Source organism: Lodderomyces elongisporus, chromosome 2, assembly GCF_030384665.1.
Source record: "Lodderomyces elongisporus chromosome 2, complete sequence".
Classification (NCBI taxonomy): Eukaryota; Fungi; Ascomycota; class Pichiomycetes; order Serinales; family Debaryomycetaceae; genus Lodderomyces; species Lodderomyces elongisporus.
In genome coordinates, this window is record NC_083674.1 from 1,494,916 (window position 1) to 1,519,167 (window position 24,252).

Genomic DNA, 24,252 nt, shown 5'->3' on the forward strand with positions numbered 1-24,252 from the left:
AATTTACGTTTCATTAAAGCATCACACGATGAAGTGTAATGGTTATTTCTTTTTCAATAGTTTGCAAATCGAGGTTAAAAGTTTTCTCATCATAATATATATTTTAACATATAACTCTTTTAAAACAATATCTTTTTAACATACCACCACTTGTTATTCACTGCACTAATGAAGTGCCTGGATTAATAGTTATATATATATATATATATATATATATCTGTGTGGACCTAAAGAGTCAAGTAATCTCGAGTAACGAAATCAACAACATTATGTTGTCTTTATTTGGCTCTTACGTTATAACTTTGAAAGAAACAAAATATATAAATTTATTCACGAAAAGGAAAAAGGAAAAAGGAAAATGAAAACGAAAAAAAAAATTTTATTGACAAAGAAGAAAGGACGAAGAAGATTTATTACGCGGTGGATTCTCACACATCCAAAATGAACTCCCAGTAAACGGGCAACCGATAACTATCACGTCAAAAAAAAATAAAGCGCTACCCAAAATCTAAGGATACTACTCGATGCACCATTTACGTTTAGTTGTATATCCTAATGTATAGTGGTACTGGGCTGGCTGCGTACAGATACATTCTTTGCAACGTAAATGTCAAAGTTTCACTTGGATTCTGACATGTTTGCTTTACAACCGGAACAATTCTTTCTAATATTCAACGGATGTAGATATATATATATATATATATATATATGTAATGATTTGTTTAGTAGAACAACTTAGTAACTCGAATTCGGTATATATTAACTTTGATAGAAGTTTTATAATAATCTACAACCCCAAACCCTGATGGAATTTGCAAAAAAAGAACTTGTTTACTCTTCAATTGTTGTCATTTTTATCCCTTATGTACAATCAATCAATACTTTTCTGAACTAGTCAACAATACTCTCCGTTTTTGGTTCATCTTTATTATCCTTCAACCTTAACACCACCACCGTTATTACTACAGCTACTACTACTACTACTACTACTACTACTACTACTACTACTACTACTACTACTACTACTACTACTACTACTACTACTACTACTACTACTACTACTACTACTACTACTACTACTACTACTACTACTACTACTACTACTACTACTACTACTACTACTACTACTACTACTACTACTACTACTACTACTACTACTACTACTACTACTACTACTACTACTACTACTTCATCCTGATTAAATTTCGCTTTTGGACACTTAGTTTCCATGTTTTTATCCTTCCGAATATTTTCCCACTCTCGCTCTCACTCCGGCGCACGCAACACCGACAGCCAATTATTGTACAATCCCACTGAAGTTCCGAAAATCACGGGCAACCGCTAGAACAAAAATGGCTATATCTATTTCGTAGTCAACCGAGCTTTAAAATTGTTTAGTTAAGTAAAGAACTTGAAAGTAAACAACTTTTGTATGTAGAGTTTTAGCCCTTGTTAAACAAAATCTGTCGGCACAATCGTGCTGGGAAATCTCACCTACTCTCCAACTAACTACTTAATCTGCACAACATTTGTATCAATATATCAACTAGATTCTCACAGAAACTATGGCCCTACTTGACATAAAAGTGGTACATATAATTACTTGTCTACTTTTCAACTCTTTTCTAAGTCATAAATTGTTTTGAAAGTGTTTTCTTTATTTTGTTTTATTTTTTTTTAAAAAAAAACGTATTATTCTAAAGTGTATTACAAACAAATTATACAACTCATTCATAATAAGATTCGGGATAGATGTAGTCACCACCAAAACCACCACCAGTACTACTACTATTACTGACTTCATTCCATGCCGTTTTCTCCACTTTTGCCGCAATTTACTTGCCAATTTCTAATTTCCTAACCTAACAGCAGAGTATTTGCTTTGATTCGTTTGACATAATTTTCGATTCTCTTCCACCCTTCTTTTCTTGCCAATTCTCGATCTCTTTGCTCACTCAATGATTGGTGGTACAATATCGTGCAATGATCGTACAACACCGGATTATGGTCCATAAATACCTTGAGGGCGCCATAAACCAATGAGTGTATTGACCTGTTCCAATTGGAGGTGGCAGAGTTGTGCAGCAACATTGATGAATCGTCATCGAAACCAGACTCAAAATCATCATTGAGACCGCCGCCAAACCCACCATTTGGTGAAACAATACCACCACCACCACCACCACCACTACCACTACCAGAACTGTCGTTTAGATTACCACTATTGCTACTGTTGACACCACTAAACAGGTCATAGTACTCTTCGTCAGAAAGATCTGCACCATTGAGGCTGGTTCGTGGTGAGTTTGTTAGCGAGTTTGACTCACTGGCAGAGTCGATATTAGTTGGATGTAAGCCTCCAGCATTGTTTCCATCACCACCAACACTATCACCGTGGTGGTTGTTGGTGTTCATAATGCTGTTCATAGCATTATTGTTGCTATTACTATTACTATTGTTGGTGTTGTTACGATTATTGATAGAAGAGTGGGCTTCAAAGATGGTATGGTGCGGATGTGAGGGATCGTTTGTACTTGGATCAACTCCTTGTTGGGCCTCTTGTAATACCAAACCACTATCAATTAAGTTGCCATTGGCATCGACTGTAGCGTTGGGGCAATTGACAAGTTTTTGTTGCATGATTCCATTCTCCACTCCTGGTTGTGTAGCATTGGTGAGTTCATAAAGTGACGCAAATATAATGGGTAATACAACTTCTGCATTCTCAGTGATGAGCGTTAAGAAATACTCATTCGACCAATAACACAAAACTTTCTCACTCACTTGAAAATGGGGTGAGCTGATACATTTTGAAAGCTGGGCAAATAGCGGAATCTGGATCTTCATAAACTCATTAGGCTCCATCACTTCAAATATATCCTCAATCTCGTTAAGAAACATAACCTCCTTTGGACTATTGATCTTTGGCCAGTATCTCAAAAGACCCATAATCACATCCTCAGTCAACAGAGGATCTTTCTCCAAGAATTGCACAATACAATACGCCAATTGAGGATGGTATAGGGATAAACATTTTACCTTATGCAAAGGAATCAATATCCTTACCAAGAAAATCTTGTGCTCTTCTTTCAAAGGCAAAGCAAACCCATTGATTATAGAACCCAAAATTTCCAACAATTCACCAACACCATTGAATCTTTCGGTTTCGTAAACAAATTGCAAAAACACGTTATTAATAGATTTTCTAATAAAGCTTCGCAAACTCAAAAATTTACCATAGATTCTATGCAACGTTGTCTTTAAGCAATCCCGCTCTCGTGGATCTTCACTATCAAAAAGCTCCAAAATTCTCAATATAAAGTCATGGTCAATGTACTGCTTGGCTATTTGATGCTGAAAATCAGGCAGCTCAATAAACCTGAGAAAGAATTCATAAATTGCCTGCATATGTGGCCACGCTAATTCGCTAACAGGCTCGTCTTCATCGGGATCAAAGACATCACCAATGGGGTTCACTGGTGGCGGGATGGGACGAAACAAGTTCTTTTTAAACATTGACACAACATGTTTATACATCTCATCGGTATATGAGAATCTGTTATTTGAGATGAATGCAATCAACTCTTGTAACGTCAACCTCTTGATTTCTTTACCGCGAACATCAAATGTTGGATCACTAAAATCAAACATCATATTGCACTGGTCAATCTTTTGTATAAATAATTGAATTTGATCCTCTGGCAAAACTTCGTCAAAGTTTGGTAGCTTGTGGATTTCCTGGTACTTGTCTGACGAGGTAGGTTCAAATCTTGATGAGGAATGTCTCTTTGGAGTTACAATCAAGTCAATGTCAAAAGCATCTTTACCCACACCAACACCAACACCAGAGCCTGCTCCGCCCGGTGAAGCAATGTTTGGGTTCAATTGGTTAAAGTGCGATTGCTGGGCGGCGCCATGCTGGCTATGATGTGCTTTATCAAAATGTGATGAGCCGAGAGGGGATGTTGGTGTAGGTGTAATTGGCTGCGATAACGGAGAGCCAAATGAAAGTGTATGATTTTGTGCTTGCGATGGTGATGGTGAAGGTGATTGTGATTGTGATTGCGATTGTGATTGCGATTGTGATGCCGTGGGTGTGACTATAGAGGGCATGCCTGTGGGAGCCACATTGGAGTTTATTGATGACATGTTAGCTGCAGAGGAGGGACCCGAGGCCAATGATATTTGGCTAGGCATCACGCCAAAACTATTTGATGACTGTTGAGAAGGCGAGCCAAATACAGTGTTGCTATTGGCACTGTTGATGCTATTGCTACTAGAGCTGTTGTTATTATTGTTGCTCCCAGAATTGTTGGAGTTTTCATCGTCAACTACAATCTTTGGAGAGTCGTGCTGTTGCTGTTGTTGTTGTTGAGGTTGCTGTTGTTGATGATTATGGCTGTGATTGTGATTATGACTATGGGTCTCCATTGTTGTGGTTGTAGGCAGTCCATGTGGGGAGCTTGCCGAAGTCATGGTCGTGTTGCTGTTGGTGGACTTTATGGATGCCGCGCTATTTCCACTATTGTTTCTCGACGGACTTGGCAGGTTGGACTTGAGTGAAACGGATGCATTTGTTACCAAGTTTCGTGAGCTTTGCAGAGAAAGTGATGAGTTATTCGTATTTGACGGTGTGGAGGTGGAGGCGGAGGCGGGGATGGAAGAGCCGGATGAGTTCGCCCCATACCCTGGAGAAGGTGTCCTCTTTTCATTTTTACTCTCTTTCTCCTTCTCTTTCTCTTTGTCTTTGCTCTTATCCGACTTCTTACTCAAAGATTGACTCTTATTTCGAGTCAATCTATTCTTAAATCCTTTCATCATCTTTGGCGTTAATCAAAAGAATAAAGTGCTGGTGAAGGAATTCTTTTTTTTTTTCAAACTAGGTATTGGCTATTGGACAAATTGGATATCGAATTAGTGATATTCAGGGGTGCAAGGTGATAAAAATTACGGTGATCTTATTGTTGTTGTTGTTGTTGTTGTTGTTAAAGAAGGAGTAGAAGAATACAAAGTAAAAAATAAAAAAAAATAAAAAAACTCCCAAGGGAAATAGAAAGGAAATAATAGCAGCTGTTGGTATAAGTGTTGGCTTCTCCCTTAGTGAAGTGTGTTAGTTTGTGGATGGGTGTGTGGGTTTAAGTGTAAGTATAAGTGTAAGTATAAGTGTGTGTGTGAGTGTGTGTATTTTATTCCTGTCACCACCAGTACGCACTGTTTATCCAGAATGTTGAAATTTCGTTGAAGGAAGAAAATAAAAATTAAAAAATAAAAAATAAATAATAAATAATAAATCACAGACAAATTTAAAAATAAAACTCGATAGATACAAAATTAAAAGAAGAAACAAAAAAGTGATGTTTAGATTGAGGAAAAACAAAGTGACCTTTGCTATCATTTGCTACGAGACAAATGATGATCCTTACTAAGTTAGTTTGGTCTGCACTGTAAATGGATTTGACTTGGTAAAAATGGGAAATTACAGATGTTTTCTAAAGCTCCATATAAATATGCGTTCATTTATACAACAAAAGTTGACGTATACACTCTCGTACCCCTCAGTCTGGCTATGACTTCATTTGACTTTCCAATTCCAAGCGACAAGGAAAAAATAAAAGGGCAAAAAAAAAAAAAAAAAAAAAGAAAACTGGAGATATTTTATCCTCGCGCACACGACATTACCTTCTGCCTTTGCTGAAACAATATAATAGAAAGAGTTTATTCCAATTCTTGCTAAGAGCTGGCTGATCACTTGCAAAAATAGAAAAAAAAAAAAACAAAATGGCAAATAAAAAGAAAGTTTTTGAATTCATCATGTCGTGTTAAAGGCATTGTCAGCTTTACACGTGAACTGCCACTTTGGTTATATAACAAGTGTCTCTTTACTTTTGTTTTGTTGTGTTTATCTTCTTTTTCATTTTTATTTTTAATTTTAATTTTTTTGGCTTTTGTTAGGTATTATGCATCACATAGCTCAAATAAGTATTCCATCCTATACTTATTAAATTTACTGCTAACAATCTAAAGTGTACTGGGATCAAGTAAAAATTAAACCATTGAAAAACCGGCCACACAAGCCAATTGCTCCTCAAGGTTGGCCAATAACTAGTATAGAACTTGTCCATAATATTGTCCCAATACGGCTGTTTATTCTCCAAGACTGTCATTGTCGAATAGTACAAGGGTATACCTATAATTGGAGCAAAGAATAATTGGTCGACTGCTACCCGAAGCAATGTGGACAATGTTTTTTCACTCAATTTTCCACTTCTACCTAAAGCTCCATTTCCACGCCACGCAATCCTCGTGTTGAGAATCTTGTACCACTTATCCCCAATAGGTGCAAATATCACACCTCCGTAAAACACAGCTCGTAGTGTTCTTATGTAGTCATATGGTTGGTTGGGTAATTGTGGGAAAAGGTTTTGTGCTAAACAATCTCCCGCACCAAGAAGGAAACCGGTGCTGATCATATTTGTAAGGAGCGGTCTACGAAGTAGCAATGCATTGTATTTCTCAAACAACCTTCTCATTTTTTTTTTCAATCTCGAAAACAACAAAGTATAAAAGTGAAGTAAGAGAAACCTGTGTGGATATAATAGATATATATATATATGAATGTTTAAAGAGAGGGAGATGAGAATACGTACTTTCTTTAGAGCTTTTTAAAGTTGACAGAGTCGTCATTATTGTCGTCACTATTGTCATCACTAACACAGCAAGTCAGATAGTGCTACCATATGCTTACTCCCTTATGCTGTCTTACGCAATCCATAATGTTTATAAGTAATAGCAAATTCTACCAACTTATCCTCTTCTTTCTCCACCACACCCTAATAAAGCTTCCGTTTTTTTTTTTTGGTATTGAAGAGTTCTTTGGAACTTAAACAATTGGAGCTTTCTTGCCTATTACATTACTTTGTTTCTTTTTTGTCTGTTTTTTTTTTGTCTATTTGTTTGTTTGTCTATTTTTTTGTCTATTTTTTTTTCCTTATTTCATTATTTATTAATTGACATATATAATTTACTGTTGTTTCCATTACTAGTCATAGATCATAAAGAATTCCTGGTCTTCGTCTTCAATATCCACCAACTCCTCCAATCTTTTCCCACTTCCCTTTCCATGCCCCTTTGCATTATGGACAAAACTTAGAAATGCATTCCAACCAGTTGCCCACACATTAGCACACACGATTCTAAGATGCACGGGAATAAAATACAAGTTAAACAATTGAAATCCTGGCCATACGGTCCAGTTGGCACGCAAAACATTCCACCAGTTATTCTCCAACTTGTTCTTCACCACAGTGAATGGATCATCGTGCCTAGCCAACATAACCATTACAGTATTGTAAAGTGGAATCCAAACTAATGCGGGGAATATCAACTGATCAATGCCTAGTCTAAACACAGAATCATAGAAATGGAGTCTCTTGTGGAATTTTGGCTGATTTTGCCATGTTTGTCTCTTTGTTTGGTTAACAAATGGATTCTTAATTTTGGGCAATGTTTTTCCATGCCACATTACGCTAATTGGTGCAAAAAAAATAGAACCATAAATCATGGCCCGCAATGTCCTGTCTGGATTATATGTGGCTACTACTTCTATTTCACGAGTAATGCCATTTGCTTCATCAACAACTTCTGTTTCTAGACTTTTATGAGGAAACAAAGTTTGTGCTATAATATCTCCCATACCAAAGAATAAACCTGTGGTCACCATGTTGGTGGGGAACGGGTGTCGTTTTAGTAAATCATTGTATCTGTGAAATATAGTGGGCATTTAGCGTTTTGAATCTGAGAAATGAAGAGAATCTTTCACATAAAAGGCCCTGGAAAAGTGCAAGTTTCGAAATGAGTGAGATGTCTCCTACTCTACTCGTGGTGCTAAGAACTGTTTTGTTATTTTTTTATTTTTCTCTTCCCCCCGAAAATATAAAGAAAGACAAACAGATAAACAAATGTATTAACCTTAAGGGCCGTTGTTTTTTTTTTGGTTGAAATAACAACAGAAAACAAAATGTCGTTGGTCGTAGTGTTGTGGTTGAAATCGGTTCGAGTCCGATATCGCTTCGGGGTATAAATGCAAAAATATAAAAAAAAAAGGAAGAAAAAAAAAAAATTTCACCATAAAAATTTCTTTTTTTAATTTTTTTTTCTTTCTCACACTATCTCGTTTGGTTGTTGCTGTTGTTGTTGTTGTTGTTGTTTTTTCTGGTTTTTTTTGTTTTCATATTCCGTCTTTTTCCATGTTCATTTATTGAGTATTTTTACATATACTTTATGCACTAGAGAATAGCTGTGATTGTACATGAAAAGTTTACTGTTTTTATCTTTGGAATGGTGAGTTTGAATAAAGGAACAAATATATTTTATGTTTGAGATGCTGTGTTTTTTCAAACAAATGTAGAATGTAAATATTGTCAGTGTTAAGAAGTCAATACATAGTGGTTAGCAGCATGGAAGACAAGCATGAAAATATTACCTCTACCAAAACTTTATATCAACTATCGCCTCATCGTAGGTGATTCTTTTACGTTATATTAAGTGAAAGGTATATGTTTTTTTTTTTGGTAAATTGAAAAAGAACACACACAAACACACACACACAAATTGGTTTGTAAATCAGCCGAATTTTTGTTTTCTTCCTCTCTTCCTATGTTGATTCATCAAGAGTGGAATAACAATTAATTACTCTCTTGGATTGATCGGTATGTGGAGACCCTTCTGTACACAATTATCATTTCCATCATTGTATTTCGTAACAAGTAGGTGTGATATATTGTGAATTCTTTGGAGTGCCAGTTTTCTTCTCCAATTCAATTTGATTTAATTTAATTTAATTTCTTTTTTTTCTTTTTCAAATTTAATGTATTTAAAAAACAACAAACAAGCACTTGTGCAGAAAAAGTTCGGGTTTTTACCCAATTTGTGATCAGGACATATTTTCAAGTCATGAGAGATAGCTGTCAAGTTTAATTGACTAGTTGTTTGGAAATATATATATATATATATATATATATATGTAAAAGAAAAAGAACAATAAGGAAAAATACGGTTAAACTCCCATGGAAAAGAATACGGTTAGAAAGAAGGCGGAAGCGAAAGCGGTGTGTATAAATAGCAAGAAGAGACGATTAAAAGCATACTCCTATTGTTGCTTGTGTTAAGTGCGATTTCATTTTGCGGGGCCAAAACTGGGAAAGCAAACTCGGTTGAATCAACAACAAGGGTTCCTTATAGTAACTTCCGAAACTCAAATAGAACAGTTTTTTGACAATTTTTCAACTCTTAATCAAATAAGATCGGTATAATGGTAATGTGCTTGTAGTAGCAATGATGGTAGAGGAAAACGGGAGAGAAGTAAAGAGCATTGCCATGGATGACGTCGTGTGTCGTGGGTGGGGGGGGGGGGGGAGGGGAGGAAAGCGTGCAATAGGTGAGCCCCCACAAATTTCTTTTTTTCTTTCTTCTTTTATTTTTTTTGGCTAAAATTGATAAAAGTGTTGACGTCTCCAACTACTAAACATTATTTGTAGGATCAAAAATAAGAACGATTAACGATTAACGGTTCATAAACATGGACTAGACCAAGATTCTGTATCAAATAAAAGTTATCAATATCTACAAAGCTACCAATCGTGATGCCTTGTCGATTGTGCATTGTTTTATCAGCAAAGAAGACTGCACTGTTTATATTTTTTTTAGATGTTGTGGCAACTTGAAGGCTATGGTTATGGAAGCTTTTAAAAAACTAGTCAGTTCGATATATTGAAGAAACTATTAGGTCTCGGATAAATCCTCACATCGGAACCCGGAAAAGAGATTCAGTCAATTATTGAGCACTCTTTCCGAGTCCTTAAAAAATGAATGTTTCTATTTTTCCTCTCTCCTAATTTTCGTTTTCGATTTCGTTTCTATTCTTTTCTTTTTTTTTCAATTTTTTTTTTTTTTTTTTCATTTAATATTCTTATTACTGTGAGCATAGAAGCTCGGCGAATAAAATGCAAACAGGAACCTTAAATAGGAAAGTTTCCGAAAAGCAATCAATCGACAATGCTCGCATTTCTATTGAAAGTTCAGCGCTGATGTTGACACTACTCAACACAGACTTCAACTTAACCAATTCGAAACTATTTCACCTGTGGCACTTAATACAGAGTAAATCAGAGAAAGACTTTCAAAATAAAAAATGTATAAATATAAGTCTTTTTCCTGCTCATCAAATTCTTTTTCACCTCGTGTTGGTATTTATTCTACACTTTACCTTTACAAAAGATTAAATAACTAATAAACACTAAATCAAAAAAAAAAATATGTCCACAACTGTATTTGTTTCAGGAGCTACTGGATTCATTGCTCAACACATTGTAAAGCAATTGCTTGAAGATAATTACAAGGTTATCGGTTCAGTGAGAAGCTCTGAGAAAGGTGAACATCTCAAGTCATTACTTGCCAATGCTGGATTGAAGGCTGAGAATTTTTCATACGAAATCGTTAAAGATATTGCTGCTAAAGGTGCTTTTGATGAAGCTTTGAAGGCGCATCCAGAGGTTACTGTCTTTTTGCACACTGCTTCACCATTCCATTTTAATGTCCAAGATGTTGAGAAAGAATTGTTGAAGCCAGCAGAAGAAGGTACCACCAACGCTCTCAATGCCATCAAAGAATACGGTAAGAATGTTGAAAGAGTTGTTGTTACTTCTTCGTATGCAGCTATTACTGGTTTTGCAGATTTGGCAACTCCTGGTAAAACTGTTGACGAAAGTTCATGGAACCCAATCACTAAAGAACAATCATTAAGAGACGCGTTTAACGGTTACGTTGGTTCCAAAAAACTCGCAGAGCAAATTGTTTGGAAGTATGTTGAAACTAATAAACCCAAATGGGGCGTCTCTGTGATTAATCCAGTGTACGTCTTTGGACCACAAGCATTTGAGGTCAAGGACAAGTCAGCATTAAACACCTCCAATGAAGTTATCAATGGTATTTTGAAAGCGGGCCAGGACAACTCACAACCAATGCAAGTAGCTGGTTACTTTATTGATGTCAGAGATGTTGCTAAAGCCCACATTGTTGCATTCCAAAAGGAAGATGCTAAAGGTGAAAGACTCTTGTTGTCAGCTGGTTCTTTCATTTCTAAAGATATTTACAACATTATTGAACAGGATTTCAGTCAAGTGAAATTGCCAACCTTGGATGAATCTAAAAAGGTTGATTTTGATAAAACCGAGAGTATCATAAATAATGACAAGACCAAGAAGATTTTGGGCTTCAAATTCATTGATTTGAAAAAGAGTATTGATGATACTGTTTCGCAAATTTTAAATTAAAATTTATAGATTGTGTTTAGAATTCATATTTAACTAGATTTGTTATTCCCCATTTTTTTTTCCAATAAATTATTATGGTCTTTGCTTGCTTCTCTTTGACTCATATTATCTTCTTCATTCAGTGCCTGTTGTAAGATTTTTTGTTATAACGAAGAATTGGTCAAGAGGAAGGTTATGGGTTTATTTTTTTCTTATTTTTGCCTCCATGTGCTTGTTCTTTTGAATTAGTAGACATGCAAACAAGAATTAGAAAACAGTCGAGCTAAAATAATTATCTCAATTGAACAAAAAACTCGTTGCATACAAATTCTCGTTGAAGTTGATACATTTTTTAATAGTTGTTGGTTATCTTTTTTTTTAATAATCAACAAGAATAACCAGCTCGAATCAAACACAGGAACCGTGAAACTTATTTCATTCCTCAAAACAACTTTAAAAAAATTAGTCGAAAAACAAATAAACGTTAATGGGCCAATGCCAAGCAGCACTAAGCAGAAAAGAAAAGAAAAGAAAAGAAAAGAAAAGAAAAAACGCAAAACAAAAGAAAAACACAGATTTCACATAAATCAGAAACTCAAAGAAACAACTTCAGATTAAAATAACAATGGTCGTTGGTTCTTTTTATTAGTCTACCAGAGTTCTGGTTCCTAAAATATTGTTAGTTTTACTTAAATTTCACACTTTGATGTGAAATGTTATTTGCTCAAACTTATCGGATCGGGTAAAATCATATATCCGACAAGGAACCCTTTGGAAATAAACCATTAGGAAATGATGAAGTCATTGGTTACAATCATCAATGACATATGTTATGCACCTTAAATTCTAATAGTGTTGGTATTGCTTGTTCTCTTGCATGAATGGAAACTCGGCGAAGAAATAGAAAATAACCGCGCATTCCTAAAGAAGAAAGTTTCCGAAGAGCAACCAATCGACAACTATGTTCGCTTCTAACTATCCCATTCTAGTTGTGGCTTATTGTAAACTGTAAATATTATAGCAATCAAGAAAAAATTGAGAGAATCCTTTGAACAATAAACTAAAAAAATGTGGCACCAATCCTTACATCAAAAAAAAAAAGTATATAAATGCTCAGCCATGGCATAGACAAAATGTTTCTCATCAACTATTCTTATTTTCAATATCTATAGAAAAGAGAAAAATTAACAACATCATTATCACAACAATTACCTTCACAAAAGATTAAATAACTAATAAACACTAAATCAAAAAAAAAAATATGTCCACAACTGTATTTGTTTCAGGAGCTACTGGATTCATTGCTCAACACATTGTAAAGCAATTGCTTGAAGATAATTACAAGGTTATCGGTTCAGTGAGAAGCTCTGAGAAAGGTGAACATCTCAAGTCATTACTTGCCAATGCTGGATTGAAGGCTGAGAATTTTTCATACGAAATCGTTAAAGATATTGCTGCTAAAGGTGCTTTTGATGAAGCTTTGAAGGCGCATCCAGAGGTTACTGTCTTTTTGCACACTGCTTCACCATTCCATTTTAATGTCCAAGATGTTGAGAAAGAATTGTTGAAGCCAGCAGAAGAAGGTACCACCAACGCTCTAAATGCCATCAAAGAATACGGTAAGAATGTTGAAAGAGTTGTTGTTACTTCTTCGTATGCAGCTATTACTGGTTTTGCAGATTTGGCAACTCCTGGTAAAACTGTTGACGAAAGTTCATGGAACCCAATCACTAAAGAACAATCGTTGAGAGACCCTTTCAATGGATATATCGGTTCCAAAAAACTCGCAGAGCAGATTGTTTGGAAGTATGTTGAAACTAATAAACCTAAATGGGGTGTCTCTGTGGTCAACCCAACCTATGTGTTGGGCCCACAAACATTTGAGGTCAAGGACAAGTCAGCATTAAACACCTCCAATGAACTTATCAATGGTATTTTGAAAGCGGGAAAAGATCATTCGCAGCCACAACAAGTTACAGGATACTTTATTGATGTCAGAGATGTTGCTAAAGCTCACATTGTTGCATTCCAAAAAGAAGACGCTATAGGCCAAAGACTTTTATTGGCAGCAGGCCCAGTCACAACTGAAAAGATCTTAAATATTATTAAGAAGGACTTTAGCCAAATCGAATTGCCTACATTGAATGAATCGGAAAAGCCAGACTGGGATAAGATTGAAAGTATTATCAACAATGACAAGACCAAGAAGATTTTGGGCTTCAAATTCATTGACTTGGAAAAATCTGTTGACGACACTGTTTCCCAAATCGTGAACTAGAAGGTATTTGAATAATGTATTAGAGTTTAGTTTGGAATGTTTGCTTGCTTGCTTGCTTGTTTGCTTGTTTGCTTGTTTGTTTTTATTTTATTTTATTTTATTTTATTTTTGAAATTTTGTCTTTAACTGCGGTTACTTTATATTTTGTTTTACCCGTCCCCTCCCCCCTCCCCCCGCCTCTTGTATTACATAATCTGTGGCTTCTACTCTTTTCCATTAGATTACCGAAAATATTGCCCGCGAAGCAATCGCAATCAGCAAAAGCGGCACAAATTGAAATTTGCAATCAGCAAGAAGAACAGTATGAAAATGAATTGTTTTCAAATGATACAAATATTTTTGCTTTCATAAAGCAAGTGATTTATTTCCTTCTTCCTTCTCTTTTCTTTTCTTTCCCTTTTTCTTTTCCTTTTCCTTTTCCTTTTCCTATTTCGAAAAATCACAATTTCTTAAAAGAACCAAAAACAACATTCAATATCAATGTCAACAACAGTATTTGTTTCTGGAGCCACGGGCTACATTGCACTGCATCTTGTCAAACAACTCCTTAAAGCAAATTATAGAGTGATTGGCTCAGTCCGTTCTGAAGAGAAAGGTCAAACATTAAAGTCTAGTTTGGAAAGCATCAATATTCCAACAAAAGATTTTTCTTTTGTTGTTGTCAAAGATATAGCAGCCAAGGGTGCATTCGACAAGGCCTTGCAACAGTATGCAGACTCTATAAATGTTTTCTTGCATACAGCATCACCAGTGCAATTCAACGTTAAAGATGTCAAAAAGGACTTACTTGATCCTGCAGTGGAAGGTACTACAAATGCATTAAACGCAATCAAGAAATACGGCAAAAACATCAAGCGGGTTGTAGTGACGTCATCAATTTCTGCTGTTGGTACTTGGGGAGTTGAGTTGGGACCTGATGTCATATTTGATGAAAAAGCATGGAATCCAATTACTTGGGAGAAAGCATTAAAAGATCCTCAACTGGGCTACAACGGTGCAAAAACATTTGCCGAGAAATGTGTTTGGGATTTCGTAAAGAAGGAAAAGCCTCAATTCACTGTGGCTACTATATGTCCTGGTATGGTATTTGGTCCTCAAGCATTCCCCATCAATAACCGAAAAGAGTTGAACTATTCCGCTGAGGCAATCAACAAGTTGTTGAAATTGAAGCCGGACGATAAGGTCCCCAGTGGTGAAGGTATGTACGTTGACGTACGAGATGTGGCCAAGGCTCACATCAAGGCTTTTGAAACCCAGGAGGCGCAAGGTGAAAGATTAATTTTAATTTCTGGAAAGTATAATAATCAAGAGGTTATGAACATTATCAGAGAAGACTTTGACACATTGGACCAAATTTTACCAAAGGGTAATCCAGAAGATGCAAAGAAATATTCACCAAGGTTGGACAGATGGCATAATGAAAAGACAAGAGCAATATTAGGGTTTGATTTTATTGGCTTAAAACAATCCGTGGATGACTCAGTTGGTCAAATACTAAACGATGAGGTGGATTGATAATTTTGCAAGTACAACTTGTAGTTTTCGTGATTTTATTTAGACTAGTTAACCTTGAGTAGTTTGATGAAAAGTCTTTACTGTTTCGTTCCTTTTTTTTGTTTGCTCTCCGTTTACGCTCCAGATTTTATTTAATATTTTTTGTTCTCTTTTTATACTCGACAATTGGTCTTTCTTTCTTTTGGATGAAGTGAGTAGATATAGAATTGAGTTGAATCTGTTTAAATAAATGCTGATTTGCCAGAAAATAAAAAACATGGTCAAAACCAAAAAAAAAAAAATAAAAAGGTTGCGAAATTTTTCTGATTACATTTGCAATTGTAAATAGGCGTGATTGCTGGTCCTGACATGAAGAAGAAAAGTTTCCTCCGAAAGGACTAGCTATCTAGCCTGCTTTAAATTGTAAATTCATTGAAGTTTGATAAGATGTTGGTGAGAAGAATATGTTTGTTGTTGAGAATTGAAGAAGAGTATTAACAAAAAATAATGAATTACATTATGCCGGCACAGATGTTGACACAAAACACAAAGATTGTGCGCTTATCCCTCACCTTTTAACGTCCACCCCCCACACACAGACGCACCGACTTACTCACTCACCCACTTAAATTTTTCCTCATACTTAGTATCTGACGCATAACTAATCTTTATGAAGTTTGGATGTGCTTACTAATTGCATTTTCAATGTTTATTGTGAAAAACGCACTTTAATGTTGGAATTTGTGCTACACAAGTAAACATGTTGATGTAAAGAGTATAGTTTCATTGTGGTGTATAAATATGGGTTCATGGTGCTCCAAAAAGGGCAATTCCAAAGTTTGTTTGGAGCAGTATAAGGAAAATAATAATTGAAATTACTTTTTTTCAAACATCTGTTCAATCTACTTGCTCAAGAAAAGAAAGAAAAATATGTCACAAACTGTCTTTGTCTCTGGTGCCACAGGCTTTATTGCCCAACACATTGTTAAACAATTGCTTGCAGAAGGCTACAATGTGATTGGATCAGTAAGATCCGAAGCCAAAGGTGAAGACTTGAAGCAATTGGCTCAATCAGACAAGTTCAAGTATGTTGTCGTTCCCGACATTATTAAAGAAGGTGCTTTTGACAAGGCATTGATTGATAACCCTGAAGTTTCCGTTTTTCTTCACACAGCATCACCCGTTGTTATCAAGACCACAGATGTTGAAAAGGAACTTTTGAACCCAGCAGTTGAAGGAACCAAAAATGCATTGTTGGCTATCAAGGCACATGGTAAGAATGTCAAGAACGTTGTGGTTACTTCTTCTGTTGTCACAATGTTTAATTCCGTAGCTGCACCCGGATCAGTAAGTGTTATCAATGAAGAGTCTTTTAATCAAGTGACTCGCGAGGACACATTGAAGAATCCTGATGAGTACGGATACCCAGCATCAAAAACTTTGGCAGAGCATGAAGTTTGGAATTTTGTCAAGCAAGAAAAACCACAATTCTCAGTTGCCACAATCCATCCAACATATGTTTTCGGTCCCCAAGCTTATGAAGTTAAGGACAAAAGTCAGTTGAACTTTTCAAGTGAGGAAATAAACAAGATTTTGAAGCTGAAACCTGATGACAAACTTCCAGCAGGTGCTAACCCATTTACTGACGTGAGAGACGTTACAAAAGCACATTTGCTTGCATTCCAACACCCTGAGAAATTCAACAACAAGAGAGTATTGTTGAAGACTGGGTTCTGGACTAATGAGTTGATTGCTTACGTTATCAACGAACATTTCCCACAACTTTCTGTCCCAAAAGGAAATAAGGAGAAGAGTGATGAGCAATTGAAGAATGCTCCGCCATTGGATGATACAAAGTCAAGAGAGCTTTTGGGATTCGAGTATATCCCATTGGAAAAGTCAATTGTTGATTCTGTGCAACAAATTGTGGAAGCCAAGTAAATGAACGAAGAGGAGGAGGAGAAACAAAAAGAATGACGACTATGACGACAACGACGAAGAAAAGAAAAGGAAAGAAGAAACTTTCTAAATGCAATGAGTGCTTTGAGTAGAACCAATATGTTTTATATATAAAAGTTAAATTTTGATTTTGAAACTTTCCATTGTACTTAAATTTAATCACTTCAAGCAAATAAAGTGACAATCTCTTATTCTGCAAATTTATTGCTTAATGCTTTGGCAGATGACAATTAGTAGATGAAAGAAACTATTGACGTTTCTGATTTCTGATTTCTTCCTCTTCTTGTTTTTTTTTTTTCGTTTCTGAGAAGAAGAACGTAATACATAAATGTATGTGAAGACAAGTTCATTGCTAGCCTCTTTTTCCATTTTCCATCTTGCAACTTCCATCTTCCTGCACCAATCAATTTTTCTTTTCTACCTCTAATAAAACCAGGTTTGTTAATTCATGGTACATTTCAGAGAATAGAATACACCACAATAATTATATACAAAAAGACAAAAAAAAAACTGTGGCTCGAGCATCTTTTACATCCTTACTATGCAAATTGACAATTTTGTCATTCCTTATGATAAACGCAGAAAATAGAATAAAAAAAAATAGACACCAATTTTTAAAAAAATTAATCGAATGATCAATATCGAATCTACAGATAGATGGTAGAAAAATAATACAAAATAAGGATAGCAAAGTAAAAAGGAAAAAAGGGAAAAGAGTAAAGGACAAAAAAAAGTTTCAATTCTAATCATTTCAGGTGTTTTTAGTAGTTAAGGTATACTGATAATGTCTTTCCAGGATATTCCTATTCTTGATCTCAATGATGCATTCAATGCAGAAACCAAGCCTCAATTCTTGAGCAAGCTACGCAATGCAATGATAAATGTGGGGTTTTTGCTTTTAAAAAATTACGAGTCAATAGGGCCTACAAGGGAAGAACTTGTAGCTATTAAGGAACAATCAGAACTGTTTTTTGCGTTGCCCGATGAAATCAAATTAAAAATCGAAATGATCAACTCTCCTCATTTTTTAGGATACACTAGGCTCGCCAATGAAATCACTGCTTCGCACACAGACTGGAGGGAACAGATTGACTTGGGCACAGAATTACCAGCACCAAAGGAGGGAGAACCCATCTACAAGAATATTGAAGGACCCAATCTTTGGCCCGATGAAGCTGCAATCCCAAATTTCCGTCAAGTGGTTGAAAATTATATTGCAAAGATGACTGCCTTGAGCACAACGTTTAGATATTTGGTGCTTGAATCGATTGGACTCCAAGGCGAAGCCTTGAATGACTATTTTAAGCCTAATCAACAGTGCAAGATGAAATTGATTGCATATCCTGATAGCACTAGCTTGACAAATGCCACGTCAGTTGCATTGAAGGACACGCCCACAACTGGCCAAGGTGTTGGGCCACATCGTGATTCAGATTTAATCACTTATATCTACCAGGCTACAGACCATCAGGATTCGTTAGAAGTGCAAAACTTCCAAGGTAAATGGATCCCAGTACCAAATATTCCAAATCATTTGGTGGTAAATAATGGGCAAACTTTGGAAGCCATCACACAAGGTGTTTGTAAAGCTACGATCCATCGTGTTTTAATTCCAAAACCGGGAAGTGGAACAAGAATCTCGGTCCCATTTTTCCAAACTATCGACTTGGACAGCTCCAAAAGCGCAGTTCAAAATATTCCAGATGACATATTGAGGCTCAGGGAAGAAAGAGACAAGAGGATTAAGGACTGGGCAGTAGATATGGGGTTTCAGTTTAAGCCTGATGTAAGTAAAGAGCCCGTGGGATATGCTGTGTTTAGAAATAGAATCAAGTCCCATCAGGATGTGGCAAAGAGATGGTATCCCGAAATATTAAAACAGGTTCTTCTGGAATACTCGTATTGAGAGTAAAGCATATAGTCAATAAAATGTTTAGTTTATAATCCTGTTTTTGGGTTTGTTTTACTCCTTGTTATTTTTCAATTTTGTTTTTGGGAAAGTTTCCAATCATACAAATGGAAAGTATCAAAACAAAGCAAAACAAAACAAAAAAAGACTAATATAGGCATCAAAAAAATTATCATTTATTTATTTTCTTTCTTTTATTTCTCATAAAAAGCTACTAAACTAGTTTCATAGCTAGATAACTGTGAAAAAGTCCATTATGTTTTGGTTGACCAAAATCCAACAACAAAATAGCACATTTATTTCTTCTCCTCTGACTTTTCATCCTTCTTGTCGTCACTTTTCTTGCTGTCATCCTTGTGGTTTTCTTGGTAGTCTTTGTAAGCAGCTTGAGCGTTGGTCTTGAAGTCACCACCTTTGGAAAATTGCTTGAAAGCGTCAGTAGCGTCTTCGTTGGTGATTTTACCTTGGTCGTAAAGTTCCTTTCCTTTATTTAATAATCCTTCCATTGTTAAAATTGCAATTTGTTCTTGTTGTTCTTGTGTTATCAATTGATCAAGATATAAGAAAAGAGAAGAAAGGAGAAGGAAAAGGAGAAGGAAAAGGAGAAGGAGAAAAGAAAGAGGAAATGGAAAAAGGTTACGAGACGAAAGATAAAGAGAAATTTGGTCGAGTATTTATATCTTAACAAGAAGCATAATAAATGCAGATTTTGTCGTTGTAGTAATCGTCGCCACTGATACTGTTGTTCTTGTTATAGCAGTTGTTGTTGTTGTCGTCATCGTCGTCGTTGTTGGTATGATCCTTATTTGGAACCCGGGAAACGACTTTTTTTTATGTTTCTATTGTTCTTCAAAATTTCAAGTTTAAATTAAAGGTAAGATGCAACCTTACGTATAATTCTTTGCACCTGAAACTCTCCTTCCTACACAAACACAGACTCTCTATCACACACTCTCTTTCTCTGTATTGTTTTGGTCTCTGTGCCACGTCGTGAGAGACTTATTATTATTATTAATATTATTCACAACTAATGTTGACGTGTACATCGAATTTCAAATTGTTTTCCTTACCACTACTTGAGTTATCAGCTAACTCCAAGCGGTCGACTATCGGACACGACAATCAATCTATGTTGGAAATTTAGGGAAAAAGAAAGAAATAAGAGAGAAGAAGAAGAAAAAGTGAAAAGAATATATACATATATTGTTTGTGGTTTAATCAATTCTGTCAAGACAGTGAAATTCTGCAAAACCTTTTTTTTTTCTTTCATTTCAGTCCAGTTCAATTGACTTCTTTATCATAGATTCATTTACTTATTTGTGTATGTGTGAATGTGATTTTCTTTATCTTAGGTTGATTCATCAAAAAGGAATATCTTGAGAAAACACAGGTTTATGCATTTCATATTTTTTTTTTTTTCTTTTTGGAATATTATCCCGTGGGGCTTAAGCATGAAAGATTTTGTCAAAATAATTATATTAAATTAATTGAGCTTAAAAGTGTGCAGTAATTATTCTTTAGTTCTACATTCAACGCTTTTTTTATTTTATCTGACATAGTTCATACTCCTTTATGATGCCTTTCCTCCTCCTGCTCCTCCTGCTCCTCCTGCTCTTGCTCCTCTACTTCCACTTACTTTTGCATAATTATTATCTTGGACCCAATTGTCCGTTCTATTTTATCTTCAATCACGTGCAAAATTAGGCAAGCAAAGACCAAACTTGCAAGTATTACTTCTCCAGCTACTTGGCCTTCTTAGCTCAACCCAAAAAGAGCTTTAAAAGACTACACAACATATCCTTCTACTATGTTACTGTATTAGCAAACTTACAGAAAATAAAAAAAAAAAATATAGGAAACTAACAAGATACAAGTTTATATAAGCAATTAGATAAATCTCTCTAAAGTTTTAACTTCTCCAAAATGGCAATGGTTTGCTCGTAACCTTCGATTTCAGCAACAACCTTCTCTAATCTTTGTTTGGCACTTTCGATTGCACTAGGATTGGTCTTTTCGGTGAATTTACTGATTGCATCATCGAATTTTTTCTTATTGTCCTTGGCAACGTTTAATTTCTTATCAACCTTGGCAATCTCTGCATCTAAATCAATTTGACCCTTCACCAAGACGTGGACAGTACAGTCTGGTCCAATAGCTTGTAATGCACATCCCGAAGGAACTTCATCACTTGTTTTGACAACTGAGATCTTCTCAACACCCTTGATCAAAGAAACAATAGAATCTTGCTGTTCTGCAGCAATCTTGTAGATACCTTCATTGTTAGATTCGACAAATACTTGGCCATTCTTGAGAATGTTGTATTGCGACAACAAGGATCTGGCTCCTTTAGTGATTTCAAGAACCAACTCATAAGCTTGTACGGCTTCAGGGTTGTCAAATTCCTCATTATGTTGTGGGTATCTAGCTTTTGAGATCGTTGTGGTATCATCACCTTCACGTCTTGGTAATCTTTGCCACATTTCTTCAGTAATGAAGGGCATATATGGGTGGATCAACCTCAAAGCACCGTCGATACTAGTGTATAATGTGTCTTGTGCAGACTTCTTTTGCTCCGGTGTTCCATCTTGAATCAAAGACTTGGAGTTTTCAATGTACACATCACACAAGTCGTACCAAAAGTTGTAAATGTGATTTGTTGAGTCACCCATATTACGTGCTTCCAAAGCCTCGTTGGTATTCTTTGCGGCAGTAGACAACCTATCCAAAATCCATTTTTCAACCAAAGTTTCCTTTCCAGTTAAGGATGCAGATTTCGGTGGCACATAATCGTCGCCCAATCTTCCCAAGACAAACTTGGTGGCTTGATAAATCTTGTTACAGAATTTACGGTATCCTTCAACTCTCAAGATATCCAAATTGATATCTCTACCACCAGTGGAATAAGCACACAATGCAAATCTCAATGCATCGGTACCACATTCTGGAATACCATTAGGGTATGAGATCTTTTGACCTTCGGTGGCCTTCTTCAATTCCCTTGGGTCCAAGTTACCGGTCAACAATTTGTCATGTAATCCTTGCAAGGAAATACCATTAACAACATCCAATGGGTCAATAACATTACCCAATGATTTGGACATTTTACGACCTTGGGCATCTCTAACCAAAGAGTGACAAAAGACTTCCTTAAATGGGACTTTACCAGTCAACTTCAAAGACATCAAAACCATTCTAGTGACCCAAAAGAATAAAATATCCCATCCAGTCTCCAACATCGACATGGGGCTAAACAATTCCAAATCTTTGGTCTTGTTTGGCCAGCCTAAAGTGGAAATAGGCCATAATCCAGAAGAGAACCAAGTATCCAACACATCTTCATCTTGTTCCAAAGTGAATTTTTTACCGGCAAATTTCTCATTGGCTTTTTGCAATGCTTCTTCCTCGGATCTACCGGAAATCCAGTATTTGTTGTCCAATCTGTCGTGTTCTTCACCTTCGATATTTACAAAGTATACTGGACATCTGTGACCCCACCACAACTGACGTGAAATACACCAATCCTGGATGTTTTCCAACCAGTAAAAGTACTCTTGCTCAGATGATTTTGGGGTAATCTTGATTTCACCATTCTTCACTGCGGCAATAGCATCCTTGGCCATTTGTTGTTGGTTAACATACCATTGTGGCTTCAATAATGGTTCAATAACATCTCCGGATCTCGAGCAAATTGGAATCACCATCTCATGGTCCTTCTGATCAACAAAAAGTCCCTTCGCCTTGAGTTGTTCAATAGCCTTAGCTCTGGCATCAAATCTCTTCATACCTTGCCATTCTGGTCCACAGTTTTCATTTAATAAACCATCATCGGTGTAAATGTTAATAAACTCAAGGTTGTTCTTTTTACCTACATTGTAATCGTTTTGGTCATGAGCAGGAGTGATCTTGACAGCACCAGTACCAAATTCCATATCAACTGCTTCTTCATCAGTAACAATTGGCAATTTTCTGTCTAAGAATGGGTGCAAAACGTATTTTCCATGCAAATGCTTGTATCTAGGATCCTTAGGATGAACGGCAACACCTGTATCACCAAAAATGGTCTCAGGTCTCGTAGTTGCTACGGTCAATTTCTCGTCTGAACCATCAACTTGGTATGAAAACGAAGTCAAGGTACCAAACTCAATTTTTTGGTCATAACCAGGCACAGCCAACAAGGTTCTTCCAGTGATATTTTTGTTATCAACTTCTAAATTGGAAATAGCAGTGTTTAACTTTACTGACCAGTTAACCAATCTCAAAGATCTGTAAATAGTTCCGTCCTCGTGCATTCTGACAAATGCCTCAGTAACGGCAGCTGATAAATCAGGGTTCAAAGTAAATCTTTCTCTGCTCCAATCGTAAGAAGCACCCAACTTCTTAAATTGATTCTTGATTCTGCTGTGATATTCTTCTTTCCATTCCCAAACTTTTTCAACAAATTTTTCACGGCCATAATCGTGTCTTGTTTTTTGTTCCTTAGCCCAGATTTGCTTTTCAACAACGGACTGCGTGGCAATACCAGCATGGTCAAAACCTGGGATGAACAAAGTAGTCTTACCTTGCATTCTATTCCACCTAATCAAGGTATCTTGAATGGAAACAGTCAAAGCATGTCCAATGTGTAATGCACCAGTGACATTTGGTGGAGGACAAGGAATGGAAAAAACACCTTCAGACTTGATTTTTCCATCCTCTGTCAATTCAGGTTCAAAGAAACCAGATTTATCCCACCATGAATACCACGAGCTCTCAACATTTTTGGGGTTATAAGCCTTGAATGCTGGATCCTCTAGTGATGCTAAAACCTTCTTTTCTCCCGGCACAGTCTTGTCAATATACTCAGGAGCTGGTGTGGCATCTGCCTTCTTCTTTTCCTTCTTTGGCTTTTTTGGTTCATCTGCTTTTGCCTTTGCAGAATCAGCTTGTTTAGCCTTTTTGGCATTGAATTTGGCTAACTTTTCAGCTTTTTTCCTTTCTTTTTCCAACTCTTTAGCAGTCTTGGGTCTTGGGGCTTCTCCATCTTGTGTATTAGTGGCAGAAGCATCTGTTGGGGCTGCTGGAGCTACTTGCGCAGTCTCATCTGGTTTTGTCACGTCACTCATGTTTCTCCTCAAATTTAAAACAAGTGATGGGTACAAATAATTCTTTGCTAATGGTACAACTCCTCTTCTTATACCTAAGTTTGTAGAGAAAAGTAACTTGCTCAATAGCATACACTGATTGTAATGCCTCTTTCTTTTTGGAAAAGAAAAGAAAAGAAAAAAAAAAAAAAATCAAACGAAAAATATCTACAATAGAGCGGC

The 24,252-nt window shown here is 36.1% G+C and overlaps 10 protein-coding genes across 10 annotated transcripts; 5 read left to right on the forward strand and 5 right to left on the reverse strand. All coding sequences in view use genetic code 12, as the record gives it.

The window, feature by feature from the left end:
• Positions 1-1,857: 1,857 nt before the first annotated feature.
• Positions 1,858-4,818, reverse strand: RTS1 (serine/threonine-protein phosphatase 2A 56 kDa regulatory subunit delta isoform; the record flags this gene model as incomplete). Its single annotated transcript, XM_001527019.2, has 1 exon — positions 1,858-4,818. The coding sequence occupies one exon, from the start codon at positions 4,816-4,818 to the stop codon at positions 1,858-1,860; it is 2,961 nt and encodes a 986-aa protein (XP_001527069.2).
• Positions 4,819-5,948: 1,130 nt separating this feature from the next.
• On the reverse strand, positions 5,949-6,470 carry SYM1_1 (Protein required for ethanol metabolism; the record flags this gene model as incomplete). The annotated part of the gene is made up of 1 exon (XM_001527020.2): positions 5,949-6,470. One exon carries the CDS (start codon positions 6,468-6,470, stop codon positions 5,949-5,951), a length of 522 nt encoding a protein of 173 aa, XP_001527070.2.
• Positions 6,471-7,039: 569 nt separating this feature from the next.
• SYM1_3 (Protein required for ethanol metabolism) lies at positions 7,040-7,780 on the reverse strand (the record flags this gene model as incomplete). The annotated part of the gene is made up of 1 exon (XM_001527021.2): positions 7,040-7,780. The coding sequence occupies one exon, from the start codon at positions 7,778-7,780 to the stop codon at positions 7,040-7,042; it is 741 nt and encodes a 246-aa protein (XP_001527071.1).
• A 2,533-nt stretch (positions 7,781-10,313) lies between these two features.
• On the forward strand, positions 10,314-11,330 carry GRP2_1 (Glycine-rich RNA-binding protein 2, mitochondrial; the record flags this gene model as incomplete). Its single annotated transcript, XM_001527022.2, has 1 exon — positions 10,314-11,330. The coding sequence occupies one exon, from the start codon at positions 10,314-10,316 to the stop codon at positions 11,328-11,330; it is 1,017 nt and encodes a 338-aa protein (XP_001527072.2).
• Positions 11,331-12,570: 1,240 nt separating this feature from the next.
• GRP2_3 (Glycine-rich RNA-binding protein 2, mitochondrial) lies at positions 12,571-13,587 on the forward strand (the record flags this gene model as incomplete). Its single annotated transcript, XM_001527023.2, has 1 exon — positions 12,571-13,587. One exon carries the CDS (start codon positions 12,571-12,573, stop codon positions 13,585-13,587), a length of 1,017 nt encoding a protein of 338 aa, XP_001527073.1.
• A 480-nt stretch (positions 13,588-14,067) lies between these two features.
• On the forward strand, positions 14,068-15,102 carry PVL30_001871 (uncharacterized protein; the record flags this gene model as incomplete). The annotated part of the gene is made up of 1 exon (XM_001527024.2): positions 14,068-15,102. One exon carries the CDS (start codon positions 14,068-14,070, stop codon positions 15,100-15,102), a length of 1,035 nt encoding a protein of 344 aa, XP_001527074.2.
• Positions 15,103-16,011: 909 nt separating this feature from the next.
• Positions 16,012-17,022, forward strand: PVL30_001872 (uncharacterized protein; the record flags this gene model as incomplete). The annotated part of the gene is made up of 1 exon (XM_001527025.1): positions 16,012-17,022. One exon carries the CDS (start codon positions 16,012-16,014, stop codon positions 17,020-17,022), a length of 1,011 nt encoding a protein of 336 aa, XP_001527075.2.
• Positions 17,023-17,824: 802 nt separating this feature from the next.
• Positions 17,825-18,946, forward strand: PVL30_001873 (uncharacterized protein; the record flags this gene model as incomplete). Its single annotated transcript, XM_001527026.2, has 1 exon — positions 17,825-18,946. One exon carries the CDS (start codon positions 17,825-17,827, stop codon positions 18,944-18,946), a length of 1,122 nt encoding a protein of 373 aa, XP_001527076.2.
• Positions 18,947-19,245: 299 nt separating this feature from the next.
• On the reverse strand, positions 19,246-19,455 carry PVL30_001874 (uncharacterized protein; the record flags this gene model as incomplete). The annotated part of the gene is made up of 1 exon (XM_061119263.1): positions 19,246-19,455. One exon carries the CDS (start codon positions 19,453-19,455, stop codon positions 19,246-19,248), a length of 210 nt encoding a protein of 69 aa, XP_060975246.1.
• Positions 19,456-20,850: 1,395 nt separating this feature from the next.
• Positions 20,851-24,162, reverse strand: VAS1 (valine--tRNA ligase; the record flags this gene model as incomplete). The annotated part of the gene is made up of 1 exon (XM_001527027.2): positions 20,851-24,162. The coding sequence occupies one exon, from the start codon at positions 24,160-24,162 to the stop codon at positions 20,851-20,853; it is 3,312 nt and encodes a 1,103-aa protein (XP_001527077.1).
• Between the last annotated feature and the right edge of the window lie 90 nt (positions 24,163-24,252).